The sequence below is a fragment of the Loxodonta africana genome, chromosome 3 (assembly GCF_030014295.1).
Source record: "Loxodonta africana isolate mLoxAfr1 chromosome 3, mLoxAfr1.hap2, whole genome shotgun sequence".
Lineage (NCBI taxonomy): Eukaryota > Metazoa > Chordata > Mammalia > Proboscidea > Elephantidae > Loxodonta > Loxodonta africana.
The window spans coordinates 176,389,500-176,411,136 of NC_087344.1; the positions used below are offsets into that span (position 1 = coordinate 176,389,500).

At 37.9% G+C, this 21,637-nt stretch overlaps 1 protein-coding gene across 2 annotated transcripts in view; it reads left to right on the forward strand.

The window, feature by feature from the left end:
• The window catches only part of OLFM3 (olfactomedin 3), a 48,544-nt gene that overhangs the window by 7,757 nt on the left and 19,150 nt on the right, over window positions 1-21,637 (forward strand). The window contains exons 2-6 of one of the 2 annotated variants that reach the window (XM_010589514.2): window positions 2,679-2,694; window positions 3,473-3,491; window positions 6,840-6,975; window positions 14,492-14,647; window positions 17,213-17,432. In XM_010589514.2, the coding sequence (XP_010587816.1) occupies window positions 2,679-2,694; window positions 3,473-3,491; window positions 6,840-6,975; window positions 14,492-14,647; window positions 17,213-17,432 (547 nt within the window). Of the gene's footprint in view, window positions 1-2,678; window positions 2,695-3,472; window positions 3,492-6,828; window positions 6,976-14,491; window positions 14,648-17,212; window positions 17,433-21,637 lie in introns of both variants that reach the window. The other variant, XM_003409526.4, reaches the window with a different exon arrangement.

The following is a 21,637-nucleotide window of genomic DNA, read 5'->3' on the forward strand; positions in this document are numbered from 1 at the left end:
TCACCAGTACTTGGTGAAGAAAATGCTACCGCGGTTATCGTCACTTTCTATGAAGGGAGATTTCAGATAACTGGTGGTGCAGTGTGATGGCTCTGAAATCAGATTGTGTAAGAACAAATCCCAGCTTTGCTGATTACTTACTGGATGATTTTAAGCAAGTTCCTTATTCTCTCAAAGTCTCAGTTTCCTCATCTGTAAAATGGGCAGAATAATAGCACTGAGTCCCTAAGGTTATTGTGATGCTCAATGACAATAATGAATGTAAATTGCCAAGACAGAGCTCCATAGATGTTTGCCATTACCATTACATGGGAACCTCAGTGGTGCAGTGGTTAAAAGCTCAGTTGGTAACCAAAGAGTCAGTAGTTCAAATCCACCAGCCACACCTTGGAAACCCTGTGGGGCAGTTCTACTCCATCCTGTAGGGTCGCTATGAGCCAGAATTGACTCCATGGCAAGGGGTTTGGTTTTTGTTTACTACTACATGAGTTTCATTGACACCTGAATAATTGTTCCTATAAGCTTAAATTAGAGCAGGTCTTTTCTCATAACTATTCAAAAACCATTTAAATATACGTCCTTCCACCAGAGGTCTCAGTTGGTTTTACTTTGATCCTCTTTTCAGTGCCAGCACTGGTACCCTAAAAGGGAGCACTTGAGACACTCATAAAGCTGCCTTTATTTATTATTGACCCAGACAAAGAGGTCTCCATCAAAACCTTCAAGACTGTCAGGCACTCTTCTTTTATATTAGCTTTTTTTTTTTCTCTTTTGAGTTACCTTTTTCCTGCCCAAGAGTAGACTTTTTTAGTTTCGATCATTCAGACTAACTCTGTACTAGAGAAGGTCATGGCTCATCTCAATGATTCTTACAGGAAGACAATTGGAAATACAAACAAGACTGGAGTCTTTACTTTTATTAAGCTGACACTTCAGGGAGAATTCTAAATGAACATCAAACCATCCCTGCTACCCTCATTCTGGAAAGCAACTGACAACTTGCCCTGTCCTGATAAGCTTCTCACTAGTTAACCAAACACTTGGCAAGTGAACATCAATATTAATGCTGCCAGGGTTAATAATCACTGTTTGCACTGCTGCTAAAGAGATTTTAATATTATAATTGGGTGGCCCCTTCTCCTTTATCCAAAAGCTAAATTTATTCTAGTGACAAGCCTCAGTTTCTGACATATTTGAGATTTGTGTTTAATGTTAGAAAAGCCTAGCCGAAGTTACAAGATCTATATCTACATATAGTAATCCCATACTGTTATTCACCTTAAATCTTTAATTAGATCATTGAAACTACGCTGCTGAGCTGTTTCTATCTCCACTCGGTAGATAATCTTTGTATTTTTTCTTCTTTAATACAAAAAAAAAAAGAAGATGTCTCAGTAATCTTTAAGATTCTGATTCTAACACTATAAGTTTAAGTACACCTTTCTATTTGAATCAAATATGCGGGTATCAGTGCTAGAGAGAATGGGTGAGGGAATGGCATTGAAGGGAATGTTAATGAGTCCAACCTCCAGAAATAAAAGACAACATAAGAGACATTTATGAACTATCTAGGGAATCCCAGGAGAGCACAAATGGATAAGCACTCAACTACTAGCCGAAGATTGGCAGTTTGGACCCACCCAAAGACACCTAGGAAGAGAGGCCTAGCAATCTGCCTCTGAAAGGTCGCAGCCATTGAAAACTGTATAGAGCAGTTCTACTCTGCACACATGGGATCGCCATGAGCCAGAGCTGACTCAGTGGCAACGAACAATAACAACAACATAAACTATCTGAAAAAAGGAGTCAGAAAAGAGGAGATTAAAAAGATCAGTCTGGCACCATTTGCTTTTCATTATAGATCAGGGACAACTATGACATCTTTATGAGTTTCTTGAAACTATAATTTATAGCTTCCCCAATATTTGTTCATGGTGATTGTTGAATGCCTGTCAGCAACCTGTAGTGATTATCACTGAAGCCTTTAAAATGAAAGAGACCTGATTATTGGTTTCGGGTATGTGATGAACTGGGGTATGAAACAGAATAAGCTGGAGATGGTATCTGTTCTGCTGTGAATTTTGAAGACAGAAGACCCCACAGACTGTGAGTGTGGAGAGAGAAGTATGCCTGTTTCAGTCCTTTCAAGAACTTGCCTTTAACTCAGAAAAACGCTCTATAGGTAAAAAGACCAGCCCAGTGACTCTGAGGATTTTGCAAGGTAGCTCTTTACTGGGCTTCATCCACTTCCCTATCCTTAGCCTTATCTGACCCACTGACCTTCAGCCCTTCTCTCATCCCTCCTCAGTCTACCCTCTGCAACCTGATTCATTGAATGCCTTTTTTTTCTGCATTCTGACTTAATCTCTTCCTTCTCCTGATTATACAGGAAGCACTTCCGTATGAGCTGTATCCTAAAACCTCTAGAAGGAAAGAGAAGGAAAGGCTGCAGAACTTTAGATGCAGGCTCTAGCTCAGAGCTTAGTCAGAAGCAAGTCCATTGATTTATCTGATATTTTCACAGGAAAAATAAATTCAGATGCAAAATAATTACTTTCTTTGTGGAATGTCTGTTGGGTAGATATTTTTTTATATACCCATGATTGACCTTTAGAAACAATTATCTGGATGTTCAACATTCTATTGATGTGGCCATAGCATAGAGATTAAGAGCCCAGACTCTAGATCTGAGCTGTCCAACACAGAGGCCACATGTGGCTATCGAGTCTTGAGATGTAGTTCATCCAAACTGAGGTGTGTCATAAGCATAAAATGTGCCCTGGATTTCAAAGATTTAGTAGAATAAAAAAAAAAAAATAAAACAGGGTGTAAAGTATCTCGTGACTAATTTTTATATCGATTACACACTGAAATGATAATGTTTTGGATATATTGAGTTAAATAAAATACGTCATTAAAATTAATTTCACTTGTTTTTTTTTTTTTACTGTTTTCAAATCTGCGAAATGATACATGTGGCTTTCATTACATTTCAGTTGGACAGTGTTGTTCTAGAGCATACTATCTGACTTCAAATCTCACCTCACCTCGTACAAGCTGGATGTTCTCAGGCAGATTAAAAGCCACTTTTCTCTTCTGCGAAACGGGGATAATTAAGTTCCTGTTTCTTAGGTTTGTTATGTGGTTAAATTAGTTTCTAAATGTAAAGTACTAATAGACTACCTGGCATGTAATAAGTTCTATACAGTATTATTGACATCATCAATACTGATATTATTAAATTATTTTTCACTACTACAAGGTAATGGAACCCTGGTGGTGAAGTGGTTAAAGACTTGTTCAGCTGCTAACCAAAAAGCTAGCAGTTCAAGTCCACCAGCCACTCCTTGGAAACCCTATGGTGCAGTACTACTCTGTCCTACAGGGTCGCAATGATTGAGAATCTACTCAACAGCAGCCAGTTTGGTTTTTTGGTATAAGGCAACAGCTGTGGTGGTGCAGTGGTTAAGAGCCCTGCTGCTACCTGAAAAGTCTGCACTTTGAAGGCAACAAGGAGAGGAGATTTTCATAATTCGTAATGAAAATATTTTGTGAGCACCATGTAGAAATAGACATATTCAGAGGGAGGTGATTTAGATATTACAAAGTTATTATAATCATTTATTCTTTTGTTTCTTAAATATTCACCAGATGTCTGCTGGGTTCCAGATACTGTTTTAAGCACTGGTAAGACAAATTGCGCATAACAGACAAATGCTGCCCTTTCATGTTTTTGAGAAAGAAAGGAAAATATATATATATATATACACCTATATATGTATGTGTATACATGTATATATATATTTTTATACATATATATGTATGCATGTATATATGCCAAAGACATCAACACATAAGATAGTCAGTGGTCCTTAAAAGCCCTATAAATATAATTTCATTTCTCTTTTATTATTTATATAATTCTACTTTGAAGTAATTTCCAAAATAGAACAATTGAAAGACTATTTAAAAGACAGATCAGAAAACATTTGGAAAGAATTATATCAGAAATTAAGATGCCTTACTGTAGATAAGAAGGAATTTTATATGAGAGTCCCAACAGATAAAAAAGAGAGGTGTATTATGTAGCATAGGTGTCATCTGATGACAGGAAATATAAAAGTGAATCTAGCAAGACACAATTTTTATTCCAGTGGGAAGGTCTTCTATTTTTACTTTGCAAAAGGAAATGTTCTTCATATAGTTATTTCTGACACTAGCCAGCTATGGAAATCAGAGCTCTCTATGAATGTATCTTCACAGAGCTAAAGCAACACTACCCAGGTACTTTATTTTCTGATAATCTAACCAAACCAGAGCTCAAACTATGTTTTAGCACGTTTCTTAGATGTTTTCCTCAAATATTCCATTACTCAGCAAAGTTCTCGTTGATTTTAGCTGGATTGTGTTTACAGATGTTTTGTTTGTTCACTCACTTGCTTTTTTCTGATAACCTGTTGCCGTTGAGTCCATTCTGACTCGTAATGACCCATAGGACAGAGTAGAACTGCCACATAGCGTTTCCAAGGAGCAGCTGGTGGATTCAAACTGCCAGCCTTTTGGTTCACAGGCAAACTCTTAATGACTGTGCCACCAGGGCTCCTTTTTCTGATGACCCCCTGAAAAGCCTTTATTCTGTTCTATGGATTAAAGAAAGATCCAAATTGTTATTAGATCCTAAGTATTTCTAAGTCTCAAAAGCAGCATTCTGTAATACAAAATTAGAGGCCTCATGATATCATCACCTAGAAGAAGGACCACAACAAAATGATACAGATACATTTATGTAGGCCCAGTTTTTCTTCTGAAAGATGGATTTTAAATGTACCCAGCAAATTAAACACGAAAATGAAATTCTGGGCCAAAAATAAACCAGGGGAATTTTTATCTGGAAAAAAAAAATTAAAGATGATGTTATGAATTGGTTACCATAAAAGAACCACAGCCTGTCTGCTGGATATTGATCTGAGTGAAATTGGATCCTTTTAGGATCACTTAGATGTCAACTATAAATTACATTCCAAGCAATCGATCAGCTGAATGGAGTTATTTAATACCTTTGTTGCAGGTCAGCTTCTCCAGGAAATAAACTCTGACACTGTGATTAGCATACAGGAGTTTTTGGAGGTTTATTGAGGGGTGGCCTTGGCAGCAATGCCTGTGGTGGGGTGGGAAGGAAGAGCAGGATTGGGCAGAGGAAGAATTTGGACTTCATCTGTCCTGAAACTGTGACAGAGGCCTCAGCTAACCCCAGTGGGCTCTGGAGCTGGGATAGCTCTACAAAGCTTCCTGAGTGGGGGCAAGAGAGCCAGGCTTTTCTACCCTGTAAAAGCTGGTCAATGGATGTGGGCTGTCCTGGGAAAGGGACTGACCTTCAGCCGTTATATGATGCTTCTAGGCTTCATTTTTCAGCCTAGGTAATCCCCAAAGGGAAACTCAATTGAATCCTAGGCTGCCAATACTCCCGGCAGCTGAAGGGATGAGTGTCTTTCTGGGTGGCACACCATGGCATCTACAATACCTTCTGTTTGTATAATGAAGAATATGTGTGCCAAGCTCAGTATTCCTGAAAAAGAACTAGACCCTCCCCCCCCAAAAATAAGGAAGCTTATCTTTATAATTGATACAGTACACTTGATATGACAACTAAGAAATAGCCAACATTCTAGTATCTAATTGTTAAAATAAGACACGCATAAGACAAGTAGACAATATACATTAAATGCCTGGTGAATGTTGCAAAGAATTCTTCATAAGAGGCAGAAATTGGCAAAATCTGAGTAAATTGAAGGCTTATACAGGAAACATTCCAAGCAAGAGAAGTAAAATGAACACCATACAAAGATATGAATCAATGTGGTGTCTTTGGAAGACACACATAGACCAATTTAGCTGGTATGAGGGTTCCTGTGGGAAGGTACAGGAGGTAAGGCTAGCACGTAAATAGGAGGCAGGCTGCACAGGAACTTGACTGCCACTCTGAGCTGGTGTCTTAGGGAGGTGGTGTGATATGTGCGCAGTGGTCATTTGGGAAGATCGATTTGGCAGGCTAGACCAAAATGCTGTCTTTAATTCCTCTGGGATCCTGCATCCTTTGCAAAGCTGAGCTAATCCAATCATTTTTATCCTATATCTTCATAGGATATCTTTCCAGCTTCCTTAATAATTAAGCCTTCAAAGCACGGGAAGCTCCTTGGAGCAGGGCTTTGCTTCAGAATATCATATATAGATAAACCAAAACCCGTTGCGGTCGAGTCGTTTCCTACTCATAGCAGCCCTATAGGAAAAAGTAGAACTGCCCCATAGAGTTTCCAAGACGCGCCTGGTAGATTTGAGCAGCCAACATTTCTGTCAGCAGCTGTAGCACTTAACCACCGTGCCACCAGGGTTTTCTGTCATACATAGTTACTAACCAGAAAAAAAAAAAAAAAATCTACTAATCACCGTTCACTGTTGGGAAAGACAAGCTAACAGACCGTGTGTAAAAAGACTGGTCGTATGTGATTCAGCCGTTATCTGATGCTTCTAAAGTTGCATTAAAATGACTAATATGACAAAAAACATTAGGAAGTTGTGTCGAGTCAATAAAGTTAATACTATGGGACCTAAATTATGAAAGAGAAAGATTCTCCTTCAGGGCAGTGATAAGAAAGTGGAACTCAATGAATTTGTGCTGCCTAAGTAAGTTGCTAACTTGCATAGAATGAAAAGAATGAAAACACAAACTGTAGCTATCAAGAAAGCTTCGCTTCCAATTCTTCAAACTCGTGTTCTCTTCATCCTGTAACAGAGGTCTGTGGTTTGTCTGTTTACCGTTGTTTTCCTCAGACTCAGATTAGCCCCAAAGAAGGGTGGCAAGTCTACAGTTCAGCACAGGATCCCGATGGACGATGCATCTGCACCGTGGTTGCCCCAGAGCAAAACCTTTGTTCCCGGGATGCCAAAAGCAGGCAGCTCCGCCAACTGCTGGAAAAGGTAGGTGTTTTGTGGTCTCTGTGCATATTTCTATTGACATTTACCATTCTTTAAAGAATATTCTGTAAAGACAATATGAGTCCCTCTGATTTTTGTTCCCTTCTAAAATAAGCTTGTTCATGTTCCTTCAGAGGGGTATGTCAGGCTTCCTACTATATTATTCTATTTATATGATTGCTTATTATTCCCAACTTTTCCTTCTTAAGACTTGCTCTCTAGCATATATCCAAGTATCCATTCTCCATAGGGAAATTTTTTTTACAAAGGCAAGAAGTCTTATCCTGATGCCAGAAATTCATCCTCAACCCTGAGGCTTACGCTTGGGTCCAAATTGAGCCCATTAACAACCTTGCAGGGAAGTTAAAATAATGGCATGCAATATGCAAGCTATTTGGACAGATAATGAATAATTCCAAGTATTTATAATCATTCTCTAAGTCATTCCTTTGAACATTAAGCTCTTCAGTTTTTTGCAATAGCATTCTTGATTTGTTCTCTTTTACAGATAAAAGTCAGCTCATGAAAGGTTATTTATGTTAGTTTGGGGTAAAAAAAAAAAAAAACCAATGAATGGTTCTTTCAATTATCCCCATTCAGACTTTCACTGTGCTGGGCTTTGAATATATTAGGACAGCTGGGGTGGCCAGATTGATGGGCGGATGACAACATGTTTGAATTTTAAATAGCGTCAGGGATAATAAGGTAAATTAGGTAGTATGTGTTTTTAGAAGACATTGTATTCAACAATTCACTCTGTGCAATGTCATTTCTGTGATCATCTACACAGTTATGGCATTGAATAGGAATTTTTTATGGAAATTAAGAGAAGCTAGAAAAATTATTGTTCGTACAGAAACTCCTCACTTACACAGTTTCAAGTCTAGCCGTAGTAACTTCCATCCATTGCCATACAGAGAAAATAAGTTGTCTCTGTGTGCATTATTTGGAAGTCTAATGATGTTCTAAGATTTCCAGAGGCCTCTATTTCATGTTTTTATACAAGGATTTATCTGTTTATACTCTCCCTGTCTTCAGAGCTGTCATCACCTATGGGCCCTCTCTTCTTAAGCCTCTTTTTATGATGAGATCCCATCCTCCCTGCTCCTTCAATATCGGTCATATGTCCTTTTCATTAAAATTGAATGACTCTAGCTAATGTGTTGTTGGAAATCAAATAATTTTGCTCATTCCTGGGTATTGTTTTCCAATCTTGATTTTCTCCATTTCTATGAAAAAAATTTATTCTATAGGGTTTTTGGTTACTAGGGAAATGAATTATGTTTAGTAATAATATTTCATCTTTTAACTCTCCAATTGTACTTTTTTAAAAATTGTGTTTCCCCTCAAATTATTGACTTTCTATTCCACTATTATATGTCATGCAGATTTATCTTTTTTCTACACCAACTATGGTGAGAAATATTTTCTTAGACACTATGACTTTATTTGTGTTACTATTTTCAGTATAGCACAGCATATACATACACATGGAGACCCAGGCATTTCTTCAAAAATCAATTAGAAAAATTCAAATGAGCCGTGAATTTTAGGACATGGATAATACCCCCTACAAGTCCAAAGTGAAATATATTCCAGCACTCTGGTAAAGCAAATAATAAAGTGCAGGATGAATAAGGCAAAAAGTACAACCAGGAAGTTGACTGAAATCAACCATAGAAATGAACATGACCACCGTGTCCAATGTGTAATGTGTTTGAAGGTTTTAAAGTTATTCCAGCAAAAAATACCTTTAAAAGTCCTTTAGTAAACTAAAAGACAAAAATAAAATGTATTAACAACATCAAGACGACCACAACTCAGATTTACCAAATTTACCATTCGGTAGTGTAATGTCAACAGGAAATAGTAAACTTTGTATACCACCTTACAGTGCCTGAGAGGAAGTAAGTAGCATTGATTTACTGCACTGATCCAAATAAAAGACATCTGAAACAAGCATTCTTTATTCAGATCTAGCCAGTTCCTTGCTGACTTCTCTATAGTTTCACATATATCGAAGATAGCAGACGGCAAACATCCTTGGGTGATCCAAATGGTTCACATGTTAGGCTGCTAACCAAAAGGCTGGCCATTCAAGACCATCCAGAGATGCCTCAAAAGAAAGGACAGGTGACCTACTTCCAACAAATCAGCCACAGAAAACCCTGTGAAACTCTACTCTGCCACACATTGGGTCACCATGAGTCAAAATCAACCCATGGCTCCTGGTTAGATGGCAGACAGGGGTATGATCTTTATTTATTTATTTAATTGTGCTTTAAGTGAAAGTTTACAAATCAAGTCAGCCTCTCATACAAAAATTTATATACACTTTGCTATATACTCCTAATTGCTCTCCCTCTAATGAGACAGCACACTCCTTCCCTCCGTTCTCTCTTTTAGTGTACACTCAGCCAGCTTCTGACACCCTCTGCCCTCTCATCTCCCCTCCAGAATGGAGATGCCAACATAGTCTCATGTGTCTACTTGATCCAAGAAGCTAATTCTTCACCAGCATCATTTTCTATCCCATTGTCCAGTCCAATCCCTATCTGAAGAGTTGGCTTTGGGAGTGGTTCCTGTCTTGGGCTTAGAGAAAGTCTGGGGGCCATGACCACCGGGGTGCTTCTAGTTTCAGTCAGACCATCAGGTCTGTTTTTTTTTTTTTTTTTAATGAGAATTTGGGGTCTGCATCCCACTCACTGCTCTCCTGCTCCCTCAGGTATTCTCTGTTGTGTTCCCTGTCAGGGCAGTCATCGGTTGTAGCCAGGCACCATCAACTTCTTCTGGTCTCAGGCTGATGTAGCCTCTGGTTTATGTGGCCCTTTCTGTCTCTTGGGCTTGTAATTATCTTGTGTCTTTGGTGTTCTTCATTCTCCTTTGCTCCAGGTGGGTTGAGACCAGTTGATGCACCTTAGATAGCTGCTTGCCAGCATTTAAGACCCAGATGTCACTCTCCAAAGTGGGATGCAGAATGTTTTCTTAATAGACTTTATTATGCCAATTCACTTAGATGTCCCCCGAAACCATGGTCCCCAAACCCCTGCCCCTGCTACACTGGCCTTTGAACCATTCAGCTTATTCAGGAAACTTCTTTGCTTTTGGTTTAGTCCAGTTGTGCTGACCTCTCCTGTACTGCATATTGTCCTTTCCTTCACCTAAAACAGTTCTTATCTCCGTCTAATTAGTGAATATCCCTCTCCCTCCCTCCCTCTCTCCCCTCTCTCTTAACCATCAAAGAATATTTTCTTCTCAGTTTAAACTATTTCTTGGGTTCTTATAGTTTTATAGTAGTGGTCTTATACAATACTTGTCCTTTTGCAACTAATTTCACTCAGCGTAATGCCTTCCAGATTCCTCCATGTTATGAAATGTTTCACAGATTCATCACTGTTCTTTATTGATGTGTAATGTTCCATTGTGTGAATATACCATAATTTGTTTATGCATTCATCCGTTGATGGGCGCCTTGGTTGCTTCCATCTTTTTGCTATTGTAAACAGTGCTGCAGTGAACATAGGTGTGCATTTATCTGTTTGTGTAAAGGCTCTTATTTCTAGGGGTATGATCTTTAAACAGCTCATTCACTTTTAATCAAAGGATTGATTTAGTCATATAATCCCAAAACTGAACTTAGTGCTATTGAGTAGATCCTGACTCATAGTAATCCCATGTGTTACAGAGTAGAACTGCTCCTGACCTGTAGGATTTTCTTATCTATAATCTTTACAGAAGGCACTGCTGGGTGAATTCATACCACCAACCTTTATGTTAGTAATTGAGCACAAACCGCTGGTGCCACCCAGGCACCTTAGTCATATAATAAGGGAATACTATTAATAAGACTAAAAATAATAATTTACATCTTAATAACAAAAACTTACATCATAACCTTATCATCTCCATTCAATTCTCACAGCAGATGTAGTTCTTTTTCTAAGTCTATAGAAATGGAAACTGGAGCTTTTTGAGGTTAAAACACTTTCCAGTGTTACTCAAGTCAGTAGGTTGTGGATCGGTCTCATCCAACCTCCTTTTCTCGACATCATGCCATTGTCATCCAGAATACCACTGGTGGGATCCAAACTTATCGAAGTGACACATTGTCAAACATTTTAACAAGAATTTATATTAATGTATATTAGAAAAACATAACTAGTTTCGTGATATTTTAGGTCTTAATATATCAAAACTAAAGTTGTTCATCTTAAAAAAATGTTTTTTGTTCGCTATGTAACTTCTCTGTATTGTTGAATATGTCCTGCACTATCTAGGTCAGTATTTCCAAAAGTGTGATTTCTAGAATATAATTTTGGCAACTTTGTCACCAATAAATTAAGTTTGAGAAACTGTGTACATGATAATTCACTCTTGGAAACTTCCAACACAAAATTTAATATTAAAGGTTCTGAGAAGTCCTATAGTTTAAAAAAAAAAAGTTTATGTTTGTTAAACTCGATGCTATCCAAACATAGCGGACCATGAAACTTGTTTTCTGAATAACCTGAACATCAGTTATGAATGAGAATAAAAATCTAAGTTTAACCTGAGCTTAATTTGTTTAATTTAACTTGAGTTAAAGTTTAATTTGAGTTCGACTTCAGAAAGGCCTGGGTCATTTTATTTATGTAAAGAACCAGATTAAATAAAGAATTCAAAGAAATTTTCAATGAGCTTGTCAAACTAGGTACAGAAGGTCTAAGTGTAAGGACACCTATAGAAAGCTGAACGTCAGAACAACATCTGACACAAACAGACTGAAAGAGGAACCAAAACAGACTGGTTTCCTTTATACAAGCCTTAATGTGGTTATCCAGCCTAGCGTATGGTCAGGACATGCAAGGATAAAACTGATGCTCTCTGGGTCTCCACAATCAGTGGGAAACAATTCCATGCAGAGCCAGGAGGAAGAGCAAATAGCAGCCAAGAGCCAAATTCTTTCCAATTAGACAGATGTATCTCCAGCCTTTACCCCAAATGTCGCTCTTAAAATTATACATGACTCTGCAGTATAGAAGGTCACAATCAAATCTCAGCAAAAATCCTTTCAGTACCTTTTCCCACAACACAAATAAAATTGAAAATTAACTTGGTAGGGCAACTCGGATGCAAAAGAGAGAGAGAGGCTGTTTGAGCTTTACCCAGAAAATCTTGCTTGTCATTTTTTAGTTGTCTGAACTCTGCCTGGGCACATGGTAATTCCTAGGAGGATGTTGGCCATACCGATTACATGCATTTTCATAGATAAATGCCCATATTCAAATGTGCAGACAAGTTCTTTAACATAAATGGCTTTTCTTTATTCATATTTAACCATAAATGAAGTTAGAGAATTATTTTTGAAAGCATTGCATCTATCCAATATGTAGTTACCAGGCATTCAGTGTGTTCTCAGTAATTTTGCACTGTACTGAAGTTAAAAAAATTAAGCTTTCTGAGCTCAGGAATGATAGCAAATTAAGAAATATTTGATAGCCATTTGATAGGGAAAATTCTCCTTAAAATATTAAAATTCTAATTACTCATCACTACTATTGGATACCAAAGATAATTGTATTCAATAGATACTTATTGAGCACTTATGCTGTGCTTGTTTTTGTGCAAAGTCTCGGAAATAAAAGATGAATAAGACACAGCTCTAACCTGGTGGAACTCACAGAGGGATAGCCAGTTTCTGGCCCCACCCAACACACACATTGCACAATTAGTTTTAATACAAACCAGACTGTGGTATGTCCTGACAAGACAAGACTGTGTACAGCACAATTATGGATCAAGACAGCAGAGAGAAATGAAACAGGGAAACACGACCGTGTCTGGCAAGCCAAATGGAGGCACTGAGGCAGGCCCACGCAGCGAAGCTCACTGTCTTTTCTGAATGCCTCAGTTCTAAGGAAGAGATCAACCAAGGGTTGTTAATAGCTGGCTGGCCCTCTAAGTTTTGTGACTTATCCTTTCCTAATTTGTAATTCTTACTTTTTTCAGTTAATATAACTTTTTACTGATTACATAAATAATACATGTTCATTTTAAAATAATGTGACTAACACATTAAAATCTATGAAACAAAGTAAAAACTCATCTGAAATACCACCACCATTTTTTTGACGGCTATGCTTTGATGTATCTATGCGTATAAAACATATAATTCTATGCATATGGATTTACGTATAATATAGTTACCAGGGATCATTTCCTGCAATATTTATTTTCTTACCTCTCTTCTCTCCCCACACCTCAGCCATTACCCTGAAAACCAGTATTAACAACTTAATATGCATTCTTTTAATCCTCCCATACCTGTCTCCGTAATTTTTACTTGTATATTCCGTTTTCTTTTATACACACACCTGTATACGCACACGCACACACACACACACGTAGAAATGCCTGTGTCTGTATTCGATTTATAATAAAAGGATCAAATTATATAAAGTTCTTTACATTTTACTTTTCTCACTTAATAATAGATTATGGAAATCCCTCCATGTCAAGCAAGCAGTTCTTCTCAGACTTTAATAGGCATAAGAATCACTTGGGGATTTTGTTAAAATGCAGATTCTGATTCAATGGCTCTGGGGCAGGGCTGAGATTCCGCATGTCTGACAAGCTCTCTGATGATGCCAAAGTGTTACAGACAACACTTTTGGTACACATAGTATAGAGATCTGTGTTATTCTTTATGATGGTTTACTGACATCTCATTTTTCAGTACATTCAATATCCACCCCCCCCACACACACACTGTTAGAGGTCTTCACTTTGTCTAAAGAATTTTTCTGCCACAAAAATTAGACTACTCTTCCTTTCCTCACATTTTTACGTGCTTTATAACTCACCTCTTTGCTACTTCTAAATAGTCCAGGGCTCAATGGACCTGTAATGGTGCCATCAGCTTATCATGTGCTTAGCGCCTATTTACCAAGCATCTGATAGAACCACCATCTTTAAGTTTCCTTAAAGAGTATGGTCTTTGATTTAGGAGATCTCTCAGCACTACCATATTCATCTTGGTTAATTCAGTCTCACTTCAGGGAGTACTTTACACTCATCATGAAGTAACTGTACTGGAATGAGTCCATGTATGTTTGTTGGACACTTCACTACCACCCAGAATTGCTAAGTATTCCATATCTTGAAGAAGTCAGAGTTAGTACTTAAAGAAGCAACTTATTTTGACATCTAATAGGTTGGGCGTTATAAGCTTACAAAGCCCTAGAATGAAAATTGTATTTTTGAAATTTATTTTTCTGATGTATTAAATTCTTATTTATATTCAGTCATTTCTAATACTAGAATACCCTTTTGATTATTTCCCACCTAATATAATATTCTGTTGCTGAATTTTCTGAAGGCTTATCGTGAAGAATTGTCCTGTAAGTGTGTACTATGGGAAGGCAGTTATGGATTTGGCATTTCTAGTTCTTTATGTTAATGTCATTATTACTCCTTCAGAAGTAGTTGCATGTAACAGTAAACTAACAATAATGAACATTCCAATGTTCTTGTTTAACAGGTTCAGAACATGTCTCAGTCTATCGAAGTCTTAAACTTGAGAACTCAGAGAGATTTCCAATATGTTTTAAAAATGGAAACTCAAATGAAGGGGCTAAAGGCCAAGTTTCGGCAGATTGAAGATGATCGGAAGACACTAATGACCAAGCATTTTCAAGTAGGTTTGACTTCCGCAATCTTGGAGTTTTCGGATAGATGTGTAGGCACCACAGTGTTTACAGCAAAGGGAAATTCCAAGGAAAATGAATAATTCAATTATCTAAGCTTTTCTGATGATTTTATATCCTGGTAATATGAGGAGAAATAGAGAAGATATAAATTATTAAAAGATACAATAATACCACTAATATCAGCATGTAAAAAGAGGGTTGTTTCATAATTTCATACAAATAAAGTCCTTTTCTAGATTTAGATTTTAAGTAGTTTATAGTAGCAATGGTCTAGAAACACTGAAAATAGGGAAATACTGCTTTAAGCTTGCTGTGTAGACTTTTATTAACCATGTATGACAGTGTCAAGGATTAAAAAGAGAAACCTGACTCTGATAATGCCATTTGAACCCCTGCCAAAAAGGAATAATCTCTTTACAGGAGCTTAGCCCTTTATAGTTTATAAAACACTTAAGCAGGTTTTGTCTTCTACACTCTTTAAGATGGAAAGCTTTTGCAGCTATTATACTTGAGACTGTCATTCTTAAAGAAGGAAATCTGTGTTGTGCAAGGTATAGTAGCTACAGCCTTCGCTATGACAGTAACATACTAGAAAGTGGAATTCTAGAGGGAGTTAGCAGGCACAGAGCTATGTCACCCTACTTTAACCTTGTAACCCTGATTCATGTTTCAGAGTAGAGCTGTACTTCATGGGGTTTCCAGTGACTATGAACTTTCAAAAGCAGACCGCCATGCCTTTCCTCTGAGGTGCCTCTGGGTGGATTATGAACTGCCTACTTTTCAGTTAGTAGCCGAGTGCTTAACTACTTACGCCACCCAGAGGCTCCAGTATGTCCATTAAAATAAAATAAAAAAAAAACCCGTTGCCTTCGTGTCGATTGTGACTCGTAGCGACTCTATACAGGTACAGTAGAACTGCCCCATAGGGTTTCCAAGGAGCACCTGGTGGATTCAAACTGCCAACGTTTTGGTTAGCAGCTGTAGCTTTTACCCACTAGGCCACCAGGGTTTCCTGGTATGTCCCTAATAGAATGTAAAATCTTTCACTGTGACAGTTGTTGTAATATACATCGGGTGGTACCAGCAGAACTATTTTTGCTATAATCCTAATGAAGCAACTGTGTCTTCCTTTAGGAATACGACCAGATGCTCAAACTAATAAGTTTATTGCAAAATGAGCCACCAAAATGAGCAAAGTTCTGCAGTTCTGCCTTTTGACTGTAATACTTATGAATCTTTCTCATTATTAAGGCCCTCTTCACTCCTCCACTCACCATGCACACTCAAAGAATCCTGAACTTAGAGAGCAAGTGGAAATTTCCCTACCAGAAATAAGCCCATAAATCAGGGGAGCAATGGGAGCTCTTGGTATTTTAATGTATTTACAGTAATAATATCTTCTAAATGTAATTTAAAAATGCAATTTTCAGCTCCTTAAATTAGTCAGTATACAGCATGGTTTCTGACAGCACCTATGGTTTATTCTTAAATGATCATGATAGCGACAGCTCTTTCCAGAAATTGTATCATCTAATTCACAATTGAATCAAACTCAGGAAATATTTTCATCGACCCTACCACTTCGACACATCTAAAAGCTGCAGGTAAAACTGCCAGTGTGGCTCAGCCCTGTGATGGCTAGGGGTGGGGAACACTGTTTGGGCAGCATAAGCTTCTGGTTCTCTTGACAAAAATCAATGTTTTAGTTTCAAACAGCTCTGTGCCAGGCTCTTCTATTACATAAACTGTGCGCACGTTGGTCCCTGAGAGTATTAAACAACTCTACCTTACTTTGACCTCTACACTAAGGTAGAGAGTCAGGGTGTGGGGAATAATTCAAAATGGTAAACAGTAACATATATTACTTTGAGCTCTGGGATGCTTTGCATGATTTATTATACTTGCTGAGCTTACCTTCCCAATGATGTTGTGCTAAGATGGATATTTAAAGAGAGCTAGGAATACCTGAGCAATTGTGCTTTGAAAGGCTAGAGTGGAAGATGACCACAACTGGGAAAAATTCTGTCAGAGAAAAGCTGGCCCTGGATCTGTAATTTCCTGTAAGTGCCTCTATAGCGCGGATAATCGCAGATAAGTAATTAAAGTTAACAGGATATTTGACCTGTTTTTAATAACTTCATTCAAACTTCATGCATAGTTAGAAGATGAATGCTGCTTTTGTCTCCTGACTAAATAATCCTCCGCTATTGTTCGCTTTCTAAACAAGCTAACAGAAAGTGAGATAATACGTAAACCCATAATTGCTACCGTTGGAAGTTTTTCTAATTATGATAAGGATCAATTTGTTCTACAGAAAAGCATATAAGCCATTTAAAGAGAGGTTCTTGTATTGAAAAGCTAAGATATAAATGAATTTACTACTAATAATCATGTGTCTGCTTGCATTTTCACAAAATACCTAATTTCAACCAAAAATCAACAAAGAATTTTGAAGCTGCTTTAATAATCTCCTTTAAGTATCTTATTAAACGGAACGTGGCAGCTTGATCTGTTTTAAATGACTCTCAGGAACAATTGGCTACTTTTCACAGGAGTTGAAAGAGAAGATGGACGAGCTCCAGCCCTTGATCCCTGTACTGGAACAGTACAAAACAGATGCCAAGCTAATCACTCAGTTCAAGGAGGAGATTCGGAATCTGTCAGCTGTTCTCACTGGGATCCAGGAGGAAATCGGGGCCTACGATTACGAGGAGCTACATCAAAGGGTGCTTAGCTTGGAAACCAGACTTCGTGACTGCATGAAAAAGCTAAGTAAGTAGAACAATTTCATTTGTCTTTCTAAGTTGTGTTTTTAAGTAGTTTCAATGAACACTGCATTCTAATGTTTTGCAAATAGTCATAAAGTACCTAATTGTAGGCAAACCACTGCTGCTTTCTAAGTGGAAAGTGTTTCTTAATGACTTGAGTGTATCTGCGTGCTCAGTATTATTTGATTAACCATTGTCTGAATTTCAGAATACCTCGCGGAACTGCTGGTGGCGTAGTGGTTAAGTGCTACGATTGCTAACCAAAACGTCAGCAGTCCAAATCCACCAGGTGGTCCTTGGAAACTCTATGGGGCAATTCTACTGTGTCCTATAGGGTCACTATGAGTCAGACTCGACAATAACAGGTTTTCTTTTTTTTTGATGTTACCGTTTGGTGGCTTGAAATAACTTGTCTGGAAACATAGCCAATTCTATTAGCTACGCTAATGGAAATAAGTTCTACTACAGACGTATAATATGGGATGGTCAATCACTGCTTGTCTATGAGAGAGGGGTGGCAATTTGATAGTGAAGAAAGCCGGAGACTTCAGAGGAAGTAGTCCTGGGACTAAATGTGAAACAGCAATGATAAAAGCAAACCAAAATTATTCCTCCACTATGCACAGTTTACCATTAGCTGTTCTAATAATCAACCAGCCAACTGCTGTCAAGGTGATTCCAACTTAATGCGACCCTATGTACGTCAGAATAGAACCGGAGTTCTGATAGACCCAAGAAAGAAAAAAGGAGGCTTCTACTCAAATAGGTATTCCCCACTCTGCAAAAGGCCAGCCATATGACACGGGTTCTGGACTCAGGATCTTGCCTTCTAAAATTTGTGATTCAGTCTGGTCTGAGCTTACATACTATTCCATGTCATCCATGAGCTGATTATTCAGTTGAGGTCATCATGGGACTAGTCTCTAACGTAAATACAAAACAACACTGAGTTTCTGTTAAAGGCAATAAAAAAAAAAAATTGGAAATGGATCCTGGCGATAATTTTACAACATGGTGACCGTAATTAATGGAACTGAATTGTACACATAAAAATGGTTGAAATTGAAATGTATTTATATATGGTATAACCTGAGAAAGCAGAGACCTGTCAGAGAAGGAAAACGCAAATATTTTCCACCAATAGAGATCGATAGAAAAGTGGTAAGACTTAACCTTGTCAAAGGTAGAAAACTTGGGAGACCCAGAAAAACAAAGGAGCCCCATTGATTTCCTACTCTGACAGGTTTTGCTGTGTATAAATGTAGATATAGATATAGGTACAGGCATAGGTAGAGATAGAGATAGATATGGATTAGCACAGTGGCTGCAACAATGGTCTCAAACATAGCAATGATTGCGAGGACGGTGCAGGACTGAGCAGTGTTTTGTTCTGCTGTATATATAGGGTTGCTATGAGCCTGAACTGACTCAATGGCACCTAACAGCAACATCAGCAAAATGTCTATATCTATATTGATATTTATCCAAATAGATAGGTGGATATGTAGAAATACGTATATGTGTGTATATATATAGATTGGAAACCCTGGTGGTGTAGTGGTTAAGTGCTACAGCTGCTAACCAAGGGGTCGGCAGTTCGAATCCGCCAGGCACTCCTTGGAAACTCTATGAGGCAGTTCTACTCTGTTCTATAGGGTCGCTATGAGCCGGAATCGACTCGACAGCACTGGGTTGGGTATATATAGATATGTATCTATCTATCTATATACACACACACGTGTGTGTGTGTGTATTATCACACACACCACACACAAAATGACCATGAATTGAATCAGGAGGGATTTTAAGTCCATTTAGGAACAGTATTTTAGTTGTTGACATGATGGGACAGGACGAGAAGGGCAACTCAATAACCGGAGAAAGTGTTTTCTCAAGGTAAAGAGAAACTGTTCTGGAATAGGAAATAAGCTTGGAAGAAGAATTAAAGCATTTGAGAAGAAATGGTTAATCAATTTCTAGTAATGAAAACTTCAGTGAATAAATGTAAATTTTTTAAATCAAGTTTGAATGAAATTTCAAAAGCATTATGGAGACTATTTTACAAATAAGACTCAAGCGATTTAAAAAAAAAAAAAAAGCTAAATGAAAAATGTCACATTCATTTATCACAGCCTCAAAACAATGCGGGGAATTGTCATATCAGGAGCCCTACTGCAGGCACCCCAGATTTTCCAAGGGAACCCAACAAAGTTAATCAGAAGGAAATAGCATAAACCTTAAGGCTAAAGACATGTACAGGAATTCTCAGCTCCTCATTCCTCATTAATCAAGGTCCATATCTTTTCATCTGTAGCTGTTATCCTAACAATCAACTATCTAGATTTCATGGCTCCAGTTCTTACCCTTCTCCTAATCATTGTCCAAATTATTTCAGAATGAGTTTTATGAAATAGAAATCTGAAATTATCCTAATCTGCTTAAAAGCCCCAGTGGATTCTCTGTGTCCTAGAATACAGTCCATGGTTTATGAGACCCTTCATGAGCAGTCCTCTCTACCTCTGCATTCGATGTCCTCCCACTTCCTCCTTCACATGCTGTATCCCACTCACATGCGTCCTGTACTTTCTTACCACAGGGCCACTACGAGAGGCTATTTATTCCTTCTGTTGTAACATTCTTTCCCCTACTTACGTGTTCTCTATCCACACACTTTTCCCTGTCACATATGACTGACTCCTATTCATTCTTCTGGTCTCAGCTCAAATGTCATGTCTTGTCAAAATCCTTCATTGCCCTCTCAGACTAGTCTATGTGACTTCAAAAGCCGTGGTATTCCACCGGTGATTGGACTTGCCATGTTTCATTATCATTGTGTGTGTAATTGAGTATCTCCCTTGCTAGACTTTTGTTCCGTGAGGACAAGAACAATGTCTGTCTTGATCACTCTAAATGTTGTATATTCCAATGACCAGAAAAATGGCTGGCAATGAAACACTACTTAATAAATATTTGCTGAACAAATTAATTCTATAAGGAGGTATTGTAATCATTTCTAACCTTTTCAACAGAACAAAAATTAGCTATTTCAAATGGTGAGGAAAATGTTTTTCTTGTTAAAAAAAATCCTTCCTTTTAGCCACATAATATTTAAGTGGAAATAGTATAGAAGTGATTAAGAATAAGCAAGACAAAAGTTATTGATTTGGCATAGCAGTTATACACTTCCTTCGTATGTTCTGCTTTTATAACCGAGTTGTGAAATTTATTGTTAACATACAATAGGTAAACATTACTCCCAAGACATAAGGAAATTCTGATCTTATATTTGTTATTTTTTAATCAAGAAATACAATATTTTTATACGAATAGTGTGCACCCTCTGCATTTGTTTGCCAGCCGCGCTCTCACTGCCACGAGGTGTTTTCTTAAGCGTGCTATGCTATTTTTCTTTTTTTTTACAGCGACATATAGAAGAGGATTGGCATGGCAGCACTTGTAAGGGTGCCTCATGGGGGGAAGGTGCGCCTGGCAAACAAATACAGCAGGCGTGCACTATTTGTGTAAAAATACGGTACCTTTAGTTCAATGCACATATTACTTACATAGCTTGACAGATGATGTCTCCACCAAACAAATTAAGAAGGACACTGTAAACCAAGAATTACACATTGGAGTGTTCTCAATGCCCAAGTTAATTTGGGGGTTACGAGGAAGTATCCAAATGCATATTTTATTAGCTCATATGCCCAGGCAGAGATATGCAGTCCTAATAAAATGAAGTATAAAGCCAGATAGTCACAGAAGGAATAAGTAAGGTATACTCATAAAGTATCTGCATAAAGTTTTTCTGTAAATGACAGGGCACAGGACTGGTCTGTGGAAGGCTTTGTTCATAGTGACTTGCCTTGGAAAAGGTCCGTTTGTTATAGACAAACCCTTCCAGACCCTGAGAATCAATTCACTCTTCTGTTTCCACCATCTTACACTGAAGTCGATCACATAGGCTCTGTATGCTAAGATCAGGTTTCTGCTATGTAAAAATAGTCCCCCTAAAGCAAGGACAGGCAATAAGATGGTTCTGTCTAGTAAAGACATTAAGCTTTAACATGTACCATTTACAGTTTTGGGGGATTAACACTTGAAAAACTCAGAATTTTCTCAATTTTGGAAGTGAATGTTACTCCTGGCATATATTCTGCCTGGGTTTACTTAGCTGGCAATAACATCGACCGTAGTAGGTTGTTCTAC